The sequence below is a fragment of the Eutrema salsugineum genome, unplaced genomic scaffold, assembly GCF_000478725.1.
Source record: "Eutrema salsugineum unplaced genomic scaffold, Eutsalg1_0 scaffold_1, whole genome shotgun sequence".
In the NCBI taxonomy this organism is placed as follows: domain Eukaryota; kingdom Viridiplantae; phylum Streptophyta; class Magnoliopsida; order Brassicales; family Brassicaceae; genus Eutrema; species Eutrema salsugineum.
Window position 1 is genome coordinate 11,167,175 of NW_006256909.1, and position 13,413 is coordinate 11,180,587.

Here is a 13,413-nt window from a genome sequence, read left to right on the forward strand (position 1 = left end):
TCTTCTCCATTGTTTTACACCGATTTTCTTTTAAGCTTTAATTCAATATTGTCTTCCCTTTTTAGTTCATTTTCATTTAAGCATTAGAATATCCGTTTTTATTATTTTTAGTTATTTTCGTTAAGTTTAGTTATTACGTCATTTAATTCTCGTATTCTCTTTTAATATTTCGTTTTTAGATTTTAAACACACTACCAAACCCCTACAAAACCGTTTTTGTTCTAGACTTCCTTACTTTAACTTATTTCAAAGGCTTTTTGCAGGAAAAGATCCTCCTTCCCTGTGGATTCGATCCCTAAGTACTACAATTGATCAGTTGTGCACTTGCGGCTATTAATTTCAATTAGGGTAAAACTTGACAACCCTCGACACCACACATCAAGATCACCATCACTTCCGCAAGGAGAAAAAAATAAGTTATTTGCAACAGCTCAAGAATCCGTCCGCAAAGATGTTGAACGGGCTTTTGGCGTTCTTCAAGCTCGATTTGCAATAATTAAAAATCCAGCTCTTTTTGGGATAAAGGAAAAATTGGCAAGATTATGCGGACTTCTATCATATTACACAATATGGTAGTAGAAAACGAACGTGATAGCTACAGTCTCGCCAATATAGAACAATTCCAACAAGATGAGGGAAGCAGAAATGCGTATGTCGATATGTCGTATTCTACAAATAGGCCGACAAATGTCTCAAATTTGATGATGGCGAAACGAAACGAAATCCGTGACTATCGAATACATGAACAATTGAAAGCAGATTTAATCGAAAATCTTTGGAATAAGTTTGGTACTTCTTAAATGTGTATAACAAATGTTTAAGTATTTCTATAATTTAAAAAATGGGTGTTTGTATTTTTTTTATTAATAAATTTTATTATTCTATAGTTTACAATATCTTTTTTTAAATAAGTGATGTTTTATTTTATTTATAAAAAAAATTCCCAAAAAAAAAATATTAATATAATATTGCGGATGAACCCCATAAACGGGTTCACTACTGGAAATTCAACCATAACCTAAGTTCATTACAAAAACGAAAAAAAAAATTATATATTATTTTAATCGGATGAACTCCATAATGGGATTCACTACTGCACATGCTCTAGATCACCTTATATCAATACAGGAACTGCCTTTTATCCTAAATACGGAGAAGCATGTTGTAAGAAACTTAAAAACTCAACATCATGTATCTCTAAATCCCTTAAGTCTCCGGATCCTAAGCTACGTGAAGCTGCTAATGGTGTACTTGGGGGTTGTCAAGTTCGTAAACCTTAATAATTGTCCAGAAACCTAGAGATTATACATGTGATTAAAGTTAACGACGGAACAAACCTATTTTGAAATAATGTACAAATGATTTGTTTTTAGATGGTTAGATCAAGGGGTCAGTGTTGTAATTGATTTTTGTATTTATATGTGTGATCAGTGTCAGTATGTAATCTTATCTCTCTTTCAGAATAAAAGTATCCACTAGCTACTAATACAAAAAGCAATCCAATAAAAAGATGGCAATTATAGACAAATCAAGTGCAGTTAGTTTGATCTATAAATCTTAATTAGTCTTATTCAGTTTCATTGTGGATTAATTACGTTGATATGTTTCTTGTTTTTGTTAAAGATGTTGATATATTTCAAAAGCGACAATACTACATTCGAAACATTTGTAGCCTTTATTTTATATATAGCTAAAAACAAGTGATCCGGCTAATATCAAATGTAGCCCATTTCTTTCGTTCATCTTTTATGACTTTTGGTTTGAACCTCTAACTTCCCGGAAAATTCTATCCCAATATATTCCCAAAAAAAATCTCACTTTACTTAACTTTCTTTCTAAATTCACCAAAACATATTATAAGATACTCGGTAGGTATCGTAGGTTTCGATAAAAATAGACCCTTAGATATACGAATTCCATCTATATACATATATATATTTTTAACTGATTTATAAACTTTTATTTTTAACTTTAATCTCAAACATTGTTACAAAAAAACTTTAATCTCAAACAGATATATAAAGCCAAACATAACAAACGGAATCATAAAAATCGCCTACGACAGCCTACCGTGGAATCAACCAATCAAAAGTCAACATCGTTATCAGAAAGACTTGGCTTTGTTTTTCAGAAGCATCTCCCTGAGCTCCGCTGGATCAATCTCATCCGTCCGATTAGAAGGTCTATAGTATCCCGTGACTGGATCTGGGGCCCACGCAGACTCTGCTTCTTGATTTGCTCTTTGTTCGAGCTTCCCCACCGTAACTCTGGTAGAACCTGCCTTACTGAATCCTGGTGCTGTCGCAACGTTCCTCCTACAATCCAAGTAACATTTTCCAACTTTTTAATACATTTTTAAACTTTTCCTAATTGCAGATACTAAACAGTAGCAAACAATAAAAAGAAGAAAAAAAGTGATACTCTGATGATATCATGCATAGGTTATCGTTATGCGTCGGATCTAAATTCGATAAATAAACTATAGCAAAAGAAATACTCAGATTATTAGATCTAAGTGATCACGTGTATTTATAGATCAATCTTTAGCCGTATATTCAATACCATCATCTTATCTAATTAGAAATGTAAAAATTTCAACACATAAGTTATTTGATTATTTTCAATAGGAATATAAAAATGAACTGCATGATCTAGGAAAAAAAAAGAGTGTGTATATGCAGTAACTTGAAAGAAAACAAAAAACGGATCATTTTAAACAAAAGTACCTTAAGACAATGGAACCAGAAAGATTGCCGGATGCGGCAGAGCAAAGAGATTTAACGGCACCAGAGAGTGAACGGGAGGCCATTTTTATTATATAGATATTGGATATTTCTGATATATATAATATAGATTAACGAATCGAGCTTAACTTTTAGCTACCGCAAAAAGATGTTATAATTCCAAGGTACGTAATGTACCCTTATGAAGACAACAATCTTTTTGCAGTAGCCGCCGGTAATAAGCCGCCGTTAGAATCTCCGGTGATGGTTTCTTGAAGTCTTTAGGGTTTTGGGTTGGGTGCGTTTATATACACCATGAAAAGATGAAATGTTTTGGGCTCATGGGCCTTGTTGTGAGCCAATGATTTTCCAGTGGTCCATATATTCTCATAATTGTTCTCATTATCGGAATGAGTAATTCAGTTTACGGTTTGGTTTTTACTTCGGTTGTTTGTTTTTTTGGTTTTGTTACTTTAAGAGAAAAATTATAAAGTAAATTGTTTGTAATCTGATCTCGTTTGATAAATCACATAAAAGAAGCAAAACAAAAACAATCTAAGTTCCGCTAAACGATACTTGTTATAAAAGTTTATTAAGATCGGCGAATAAACAAGTAATTTCGATGCAAAAAAATCTAAAGAGGTCGGTGAGATATGATATTATTTCTACTCTAATCGTGTTTCTTACGTATGATAACAAACAAACAGGTGTCATAGCTCAAAACGATGAGCTTTTTCCTTTAATTATATATTGATTACGCACACATGATCTAAAGATTATCCCAAAGCTTAGATCGCACTAATCTGGTTTTGCATGTGATTACTAGTGGAAGACTTTACGAATCTACTAGAATTTAGACTAATTGGTGTAGATTGATCGTTTTTGTAACATAATTATGTTATGATTATGCGTCTTGATGTTTTCAGTTTTTAAGCTCGTAACCAAACAAACCTATATGATAATTTGATAACGGTTTGAAACTCAAGTGTATACTATTTGTAATGAAAATGTTTATGAAGTATTTAAGTTTTATGAGACATTATTCTTTAACCGAATGAACTAACTATCGGATTCACAAGTCTAAAATTTATATTTGATAGAGATGTTTAGTAAACACCAAAGTAGAGAAAATAAACGATGAAGAGAGAAGCAAATATGTATTCTAATATTTTAATGTACATAAACAATATTGTTAACAGAAGAAGTTACAAATGTCTTTGAAACATTTAAGTAAACTAGATTTTGCGTTTTTTTTTATAAAAATTATATGCACCTAATTATATTTATAAAACTTTTATTTTTATATACAAATGTTTTAATAATATATTAAAAAAATATTGCGGTTTTAATTTTTAAATTTACATATATAAATTATGAAATTTTAACTGTATTGGTTTATATATATATATATATATAATATTTTAAAAACGTATTTGATCTCACTTATAAGTTAATATACTAAAATCAACTAAAAATGTTATAAATTAATCAAATGTTATTTAGTAACATAGTATTGGCATGAAGATAAATTTTTATAATATTAAATTATTATATATTATTTTTTAATTAAAAAAATAAAATTTTTTTTATCATTTCTATTTTTAAATTTATTAAAAAGAATATGTGTTTTTTTTAAAATAAAATTATAACCAAAGCAGCGGCTATGTAAGATATTTTGCGTTAAGTGTCGTTTTCTTCTTTTCTCGTATACCTCTTGCATTCCTCTAAAAAGAGTCCTTGGGATACACTAGCTGCCATGTGAGAAGCTTATGTTTCTGCAAAACAAAGCAATTAATTAAGGGTCCCAATGATAACGGCGTATTTAATTGTGCGGGAAAATTAAAATGTTTTTAAAGTATAATACAGTTTAACTGCGGTACGTACGGGAAAATTTAACTGCGGTATGTGCAGGAGATATTCAACTGTGGTATATACGAGAGAAATTCAACCGCAATCGAACAAAAAAACTATTTGTGCATTTAATACAAAATAAGTGGTGTAAAATACTATATAATTAATGAAAAACAACATATATGCAATATGATAAATATTTCAGAAACAAATATATTAAAAATATTAGTAAAATTATAAATTAGAAATGGTCTAAACATATTTTTTTTAAAAGAAAACTTTATTGATTCATTTGATTAATTTCATAATTTTTTCTATAATTTTTTAAATTTTTTGTTATTCCTAAAATTTTAACATAATTTTTATATAGAAAACCGCATATTAATATTTATAAAAAATTTCAGTTGTAATATAGAAAACCGCACATGAAAACAGAACCGCATCAAAAACCTAGCGTAATTACTATTTCATACAAATTTCATTTTTTCTTCATAAAACTAAAACCGCATTTCTACTATTCATTTTTTTATTAAAAATAGAAAAACGCACCGCAGTTGCAATAATTTTTGATGATTGGTAACATAAAAGCAGATTTACGAAATCCGTCCCGCACCGCCGTCACCATTATAGCCTAAATTTAATTTAATTTTTTTAAAATTTATTAATTTTAAATATAAATTTATTTAAAATAAAATAAAGTTTAATTTTGACAAAAAAATCAGTATTTAGCTTAAGAAAAGTTTAAAAAAAAATCAGTAAATATTTTATCGTCTAATTTAATTATCTCAACATAGAAAAAATAAATATTAAACCAACACATAAATTTTATGAATAGTTGCTTTAAAATTAAAAAGTTCTATTTTTGTCGTCTTACAAAATAATTAAAAACCAAACCGCACTTGAAAAATCGCAAATAGTTTTGAACCGCTAGATAATAGAAGTGATTCATTTATAAGTGTGATATATGACCATTCGAAAAAAACGAAAACAGTGTTTCTTACTTTTTGAAAAAATGCAAAACACTTTTAAAAACATATTGATTGGTGACTTATTTGTGGTTTTGAAAAACGGATAAAAAGAATTACCATTCACAGCCTAAGTATAAGAAAGAAGCAAAGAATTGAAATTTTAAAATCTGAATTGAAATTAAATGTTAAATGCTGATTTGACGTTTTGATATCTTTATTTCTCACCAATAAACAAGACACATATAGTTTTAAAAAAAAAAAAACAGAATCATGAAGATTAGTATAAGATTCTAATAATAGTTTTCAAGAAAATGGTACAACAAGGTCTAATCAATGATTTCTTTCCTAGTTAGCGTGTGTGACATGATCAAGAAGTATGTCTGAGATGTCGAACGGATTCGCGACAATAAACCTTTGACACGTTGCTCACCTATTTCAGGATATTGGACAAGGAGTGAATCGCTGTACAACAATAATTTTCGTAAAGCTCATTTTAATAATTTTGATAATTTTTGGCATAATATACAGTACGCGCATCATTGATATTAAAAGTATTTGTAAATCGTATATTAATACGTTTTAATTAATAATATTTATTTGTACAAAAATTGAACTAAACATTTTGAATATCTAAGATCAAGTTCAGATATGTGACTTACATTTTTTACATTTTTACAAATCTAAACTCTATGCGAAGTTTCAATATTGGCTTTGCATTCGTTTTTTTTTTGCAAAGCTGGGATCGATCCTTAGAATTTTTTAAAGTTACAACTCTCTATTCATTTTGCCTCTGTAAGATCGAATTTTGAATATAAAGATAAGTTAAAGTAATCGAAACTCTTTCATCTTGCATCTGTTTCCCATTCAATGTGATATTAAATTTTGTCTTAGAAATTCTATTTTTGTCATAAAACAAATAAAAAACGGTACAAAATAATTAATTAGACATGCATTGATGCTCAATTGCTCATTGCCATTATCATACCAGTCAAGCCTATGGAGGATCTGCCCAAAGAACCAAGTTGTGTTAAACTTAAGCACTCGTTATGCTGTATGTGTATGTATGTGTAAAATCCTTTTGGACAGGGATCATTTGGATTCGAAAATTGTTTAGAGGAGATGAGAGATGAGAAGAAAAGAGACAAGAGATAAAAGAAAATAGAGATCTCAGAAAGAAATTCAATACATTGTTCTTCGATAAGTGTTTCATGAGGAGGTATTCCTCTACATAAAAAGGAAAAATACTCAAAACGACATCAGCCCCTTCTCTCTAGCCAGAACATAACAGTTGGACCTCCCGCCATGGACTGTTTCAGATACAAATATAGAGAGGTTGTTAGAATCGCCTAATCTCCTTGGGTGGTTTGAAGTTGACAGGATGAGTTTCTGGAGTTGCATTCTCATCTTCTTTCCACATCTTTATCGTCTTATCGGCTTCACATGTTACCAATCTTGAACCTGTGTGATCATAACATGCTGCATATATACCCGCTTCACTCTCCAGTGAACCTGCCATATCCCCAACATAAACATCAATTTAGACCCCCCATGACTGTTGCTTTTAAAACAATCGAGACTTAGCTATCGTTTCTTTAGAGCTTAATCATCTACTTGGATCTTCACCAAGATTCAATTTGATTACGTTTTTTTGGTAAGTTACCATATTGAGACTTGTTCAGTCTAACCTTAGAAGCAGATCAAGATCAAATGAACATGAAACAAGCTATGAATGTACGTACCAGGCTGTACAATAGTTTCTGACTGTTGGAAACTGTGACCACTCTTCCAGTCCCAGAACCATATACTTCCATTATCACCTTCATTTGTACATAGACAGAGGACCAAGTTTGGTTAAAAAATGATAATGAAGGATAAGAAAATGTAGAAAAACAATCACAGACAAACTGGATCGTGAAATGAATCTAATACCTCCAGTGACCATTACACCATCCTCGTTCACAGCCATTGCGTTAATTATGGTTTTCTGCTGCGAACTGTTCCACGGAGAAAGAAAACATTAGACACATCAGAAAAATGAAATTGTTTAAATTATAATGAAAACTCTTATTTCAAAAGCACTAGAGATGCAAAAGAATGGAATGTATATTTATCGAGCAGACTTACAGCATGTTGTGGCAAAATTCTCCCTTTGGTAGGCTAAATTTCTTGGTGTTGTCAGCTGATGCGGAAGCAAAGGCATTCCTATAACAAAAAACAAGAGATAAATTAGTAAAAGTTCAGATACAGCATCTCGAAGACTCCACTGTTGGAAAGATAAAGTGGAAGCAATGCAATTACACATACTCTTTAGGATGGAGAGTCATTGCTCGGACAGACTTCTTATGATGTGTAAGAGTCGTCATCGTTTTACCTGCATACAATAATCCGACAATTTTCAAATGAAAACCATATACTTGCAGCTGCTATATTATCCAATGAGTAGGGATCGAAAAATAAGGATTTAAGTCCAAACAATTGTTAGAATGATAAGACAATACCATATCGGAGGTCCCAAAATTTAATGGTCGTGTCATGAGATCCGGTGACAACTTGTGGATCCTGCAACATCACAAGACCATAAGTGAGTGCCAGTTACTATTACAAGAGATTCTGAAAGAAAGTCAGAAACTATAACAATCAAATCCATATGAAAAGAGACGCACTGTTGGACGAGTGAAAACAGAACAAACGGTGTTGTCATGTCCTGAGAGTGCAAAAATTTGCATCTTGGTGCGAATATCCCATACCTGCAATTAGCAAACATGGACTTTTTTACTACAAATTCAGTAAAGGTCAAGCATCAAATGAGCAGAAATATGCATATGCTAATAATCAAAGGATATATAAATTTATGATAATGTACTTACCCTGCAGACAGAGTCTCGCCCTCCGGTTAGTAAAACGTCCAAAGTTGGGTGAAGAGCTAAGCAATAGACTCCACTCAAGTGACCATGATAAGACCGGATAACCTATGAAAGCCAATTTTAAGAGTATTAGAGACGAGAAGTTCGGGATTCCTGAGAAGTTCAGATAAAGAAGAGAATAGAGTGGTAACCTTATTCTGCTCAAGGTCCCAGCATTTGACTTGTTTATCATCACCAGCAGAGAACATATATGTATGTCGATTGCTTACAGCAAGACCTGTAACAAAAATAGAAAAGCCCAAACTTATAACTTGTTCCACGAGTGTTCGTCATTGAGACGTCTAACAAATAAGCTGGAAGAATTTTTTAAATTGCTAACCTCGTACTTGCTCGATATGTCCAGTAAGTGTTAGCTTCAGAACTCCAGTTGCTACATCCCATATCTAGTGAATATAATATAAGCAAGCAATTCAGCAAGCGTACTACATTCAGGAATGCTTCTACAAGTGCTAAAATTGGTGGGTTGTTTCAGAACCACACTAAAGTGCAACTTAAGTTCAAGAAACTACCCACAGAATGAAAGTATTGAAACAAGATATATGAGTATACCAAGAAAACAAATTCGGAAATAACAATTCATACTAAAGATTCAATCATCTAAACTACCTTGATGGTACGATCAGCTGAACCAGTACAAAACCATTCATTACTCGGGTCAAACGCTACAGATCTGACCCAACCCAAGTGCCCCTGAATGACCTGTGAAATAGTAATTAAGCGGAAGTCATAAAACTTCTCAAAATAACAGAAATAGCCTTCGGGAACCAAGAAAAGGCCAAAACCAGTGTGATGAAGATGAAGCAACGGCGCTAAGCCAAAGATCTTACTCTGTAATTCTTCCATGGTGCATGCCACTCTGGGCGAGGCCATCTACTCGGTATTCTCTCCATTAATGCAGAAGTTGAAAAGTTTCTGTAACACGCAGAGAGGCACAAAACAACAACAAGAAGAAAACCAAACTCAGAATGATAAACTACCGTATAGGTCCAAGCTAACAGACTATCAGGTCGGGGTAAGTCTAATTTCTATGCCTGTGAACTACCTACACCACCTCAGGATGCCATCTATATGTATTGCAATCCAAATAAAGAAGGAAAAAGAATGATAGGAATGAGACAAAAAAAAAACCTTTCATACGAGGATCCATTTGCAGGAATAATGGTGGTGCTTTTGCCTGAGGCACCAATACCATTCCTTCAATTCGAAAACCAAAATACTTTAGTCAGCATCATCAATAAAGTAGAAGCATCAATTTAGCATCAAGATCAACCGACACCAATAGGAAATAACTTACAAGCCTTTTGGCTGTAAAGTTGGACCAACAACAAGAGCCTTGTCAGTCACACCCTTTTGAATACTCTTGGAACCTTCAGGACCTGTAGAATTCATCGAGAACGTGAGTTTAGCCTTTCCAAGACAATAAGAATGCAAAGCTTAGAAGAAACTCAAATTAGAAAATAAGCAAAACAGGTGAGACCTGGGAGAGCAAGAGCATTTGAGGTTCCTGCCTGCTCGCTGTTGCGGTCAGGTTGACGTGGAGGTTGACTCACCGGCTCAACGCCTCCAAATGCAACTTTCATCTGTAAAAGAAGAAGATTCTTAAAGTGATTATTGTACACAACTCACAGCTCGAACTCGGGTTGATCAAAGAAAACATAAAGAGTTTATGCAAATCAAACATCTTAATTAGTTTCCATGATTAAAAACTGAAAACTCAACCCTTATTGGTAGATATATAGATTGAAGAACCTAAAGGCACTGTAAAACCTGAAGTTCGAAGCTTTAAGCAATCCAATCAATCAATAGACATATAAGCGAAATCCAAAGAACGATTTGAAACAAAGTGAATAGGGATTTATCTTTACCTTATGGCTGAGGCGAATCTTCTTGCTGCGAGGAAGAAAAAATGAAAAAAAAAAACGATGAATTTCGAATAATTCTTGAGAAACGAGGATTGGAATCGAAAATTGGGGATCGGAGACTAACGCTTCGGCATCAGGAGGAGCGAATTGGCCATGGACGGGGGAGAAAAGATCAAGAGCTCGTTTGAGGGATTTGAGACTGAGCTTTTTCAGCGATTGTGGCTCAATGGGTTCGAGCTCCGTCGTCGGAGCCGGCATCGTCCTTGGTTTAGGGTTTACGGAGAGGGAGAGAGAGTCACTGAAACTGCAAACGGTTGTCTTTAAAATAATGTTGAGCTCTTTTATGTTCACACATCTCGACTTCACTATTTATTGCGCCGGAAACTAATAAAAGAAAAATCAATGTTTTTGTAACAAGAGAAAATCAATGTTTTTAAAACCGGACCGCTGACCGAACCGGAAAAGCTTTTGGGTCATGGATTAGTATGGTTAGACCAGATTCAACCGGGTTTGATAAATTTATTCAAATAATTATATATGAATTTTAAAAAAAAAACCAAAAAAAGTATAAAAGAGTTATTATTTAGAAACTTTTTTTTTTGGGTCAAATATTTAGAAACCTTATCTTTTATTTTTAAAGCAAAAATAAATAAAAAAAAATCAAATTGACTTGTTACCTTTTAAAAAACGTAAAAAAATATGATTTAAGTTTTTTTAGTTAAATTCGATTTAATACGGTTTATCGATTTATCTAATTTCCGGTTTTTGACGGTTCAATCCGGTTTTCAACTCAACCCGGCTACATTTCCGGTTTGTGGTCCAACCTGGTCTGACCGCCGGTTCGGTCCGGGTTTAAAAACACTGGAGAAAATCTAATCAAATTTTTACTGTATGTAGTAGTATCATGGAAAAAATATGCAAGTTCTAGTTTTGTAATGAAGCGAGTTAAAGACCAAAAAAAAAAACTTGGTTACTGGAAAACTGGAGCAAAATTATAGATTAAATACATTTCTCGTTAACAGTAAATAAATTAAAGGCTATTATATTCTTATCCACTTTACACACCCAATTGGAGTCATTTCTTTGGCTATGAATTGTTCTGTATCGGTTCCATAGACTAGTGTTTGAGTTTGCATCCAAGTGTACCGACTTGATCCCAATGGTCTATATATGGAGTGGTTTCCTTTGCATTGGAACTCGAATATGTTATTTTTCTTAAGACATCATTCCCCTAGTGCCTCGAGGTATAAACACTTGTTTTTCCTATTCTTAAATACAAGAGTTTACTTCTGTTACATATATTTATTCTATCAGCTTCATGAGAGATTCTTGAAGACAAAAATATTCTTCTTCTTTCAAGGACTCAAGTTGCTTGTATGTTATTGAGATAGAAGTTCAATGAGGTTATGGAGTGAATCGCGAGCTATTCTCACCTAGCCCAAATCTAATCAATGTTTCTTACACTACTACATGAGAAGAACATATGAAACTTCTTACATTCGATTTTAAGGATACACATTTACAACAAATGTTAGTTATTCCTAGAGGCTCTCAGAGTTTCAGTTCTCGTCATCAGACATGAAAGTTGGTCTTCTTCTCAGAGACTCCAGCCCATAAGCCGATGGTCGACCACTCTGGCTACCTCCACGGCTCGACCTTAGCTTCGGACCGCTCATTGCGCTAGTGGCGGCGTGGCGGCTCCACCGTTCACTTCTCTTAGCACCGACCTAGCCGCTTTGGCCGCTACCGCATCAGCAGTCGCAGAAGCCACTCTCGATTCAAGTATCTTCATATCTAAATGTATTAATAGGCAAGGGAAGGCCAAATAAGACAATGTGAGAGAGAGAGTGAGAGATATCTCATAGCAAAACTTGTTTGACAAAAGGATTACAAATATATGTCATTATCATGTATTGTATAGTGTTGGTTTCCCACTTTATTGAGGAGTAGATATAACGTTTTAGTCCTTTCCTATATATATATGATTTCTGAATACATAAATTTGGCTTTAAAAAGTGAGAAAATAGTCGTGGATGTGTTTACTTATCTGCTTTTCCTTATGGAGAAAATGAACAACGCCTTTTATCACCACAACTTCGTCAAGCAACGGGACGTGGCTCTTGAACCGGCCTTCTTGGATGTCACCGTGTGATAGGTCAAGTCTTGGTTAAGAGGAGGCTTTTACCAAACACAATTTTTTTTTTCTCTCTTAGAACATCCAGAAGAGAATCAATGTCGATGATATCTACTCCTTCTCAATAAAGTGGGAAACCAAAACCATGCAAAGTAAATATGGATCTAAATCCTTCCTGTAGTTAGTCATGTGACTGCAAATTAGAAATGTCTTTTTAGTAGTATATCTCAAAGAGATTTTCGAAGTTAATACTAATTAAGTCCAATACAATTATTCACCGATTATAGTTATTTCTTAAAAGGCAAGCAAATAAAAAGACATCATATCATATACATAAAGACGCTCTTAAAATTTCTTATATCAAGTAAGGTAAGAAAAACACATATAGCTTCTGCATCCTCATCTCTTTTGCCTATGTTGGCTAACTACACATCAGCCTTTGTAATCAACTATATTTCCAGCATCTTCACCATTGGTGACATGAGAGGCGCCTAGCAGACGAAAGACTTGTACACAATAGAGCGTGCCTTTTTACCATCATAAGCTTGTAACCTTGAGTTCACAAGATCTGCTACCTTGTTCTTCTTTCTCATAAGTCGCACTTAACCAAAAAAAAAAAAAAGACATACCCATGCATCAACAATTTTTTATTTGCTTCTATTTCCGCATACAATCTCCACAGCTAGCATTTAAAATCTCTACACAACTGATTTGTGTGATATGTGGGTTTTCATGGGATACTATTGAGCCCACCAATATCACAACGATAGTTATATTACGCAACATTCTTTGTAATCATGTATATATTTTTTCGTCTTTTCTTATTCTGTACTTATATACTTATATAATGGTATCAATTATTTTGTTTGTGGCAGCTCTGATTGCCACAAGGAAATGTTTGGATTTTGAAATACAGGCTCTTTAGAACTGAGAGAAAAACAAAGTTGTAAA

General features: G+C 33.1%; 2 protein-coding genes across 2 annotated transcripts; both read right to left on the reverse strand.

The window, feature by feature from the left end:
• Positions 1-1,935: 1,935 nt before the first annotated feature.
• LOC18028206 (late embryogenis abundant protein 41) lies at positions 1,936-3,005 on the reverse strand. Its single transcript, XM_006414364.2, has 2 exons — positions 2,727-3,005; positions 1,936-2,315 (listed from the first exon to the last, which is right to left on the reverse strand). Exons 1-2 carry the CDS (start codon positions 2,807-2,809, stop codon positions 2,105-2,107), a joined length of 294 nt encoding a protein of 97 aa, XP_006414427.1. The 5' UTR covers positions 2,810-3,005; the 3' UTR covers positions 1,936-2,104.
• A 3,686-nt stretch (positions 3,006-6,691) lies between these two features.
• On the reverse strand, positions 6,692-10,656 carry LOC18028207 (protein pleiotropic regulatory locus 1). The gene is made up of 17 exons (XM_006414365.2): positions 10,453-10,656; positions 10,332-10,356; positions 9,944-10,046; positions 9,761-9,842; positions 9,595-9,660; positions 9,294-9,378; positions 9,073-9,165; positions 8,786-8,849; positions 8,598-8,683; positions 8,410-8,511; positions 8,206-8,289; positions 8,041-8,101; positions 7,847-7,913; positions 7,667-7,744; positions 7,472-7,536; positions 7,282-7,359; positions 6,692-7,051 (listed from the first exon to the last, which is right to left on the reverse strand). The coding sequence occupies exons 1-17, from the start codon at positions 10,584-10,586 to the stop codon at positions 6,879-6,881; spliced, it is 1,446 nt and encodes a 481-aa protein (XP_006414428.1). The 5' UTR covers positions 10,587-10,656; the 3' UTR covers positions 6,692-6,878.
• Positions 10,657-13,413: the final 2,757 nt, after the last annotated feature.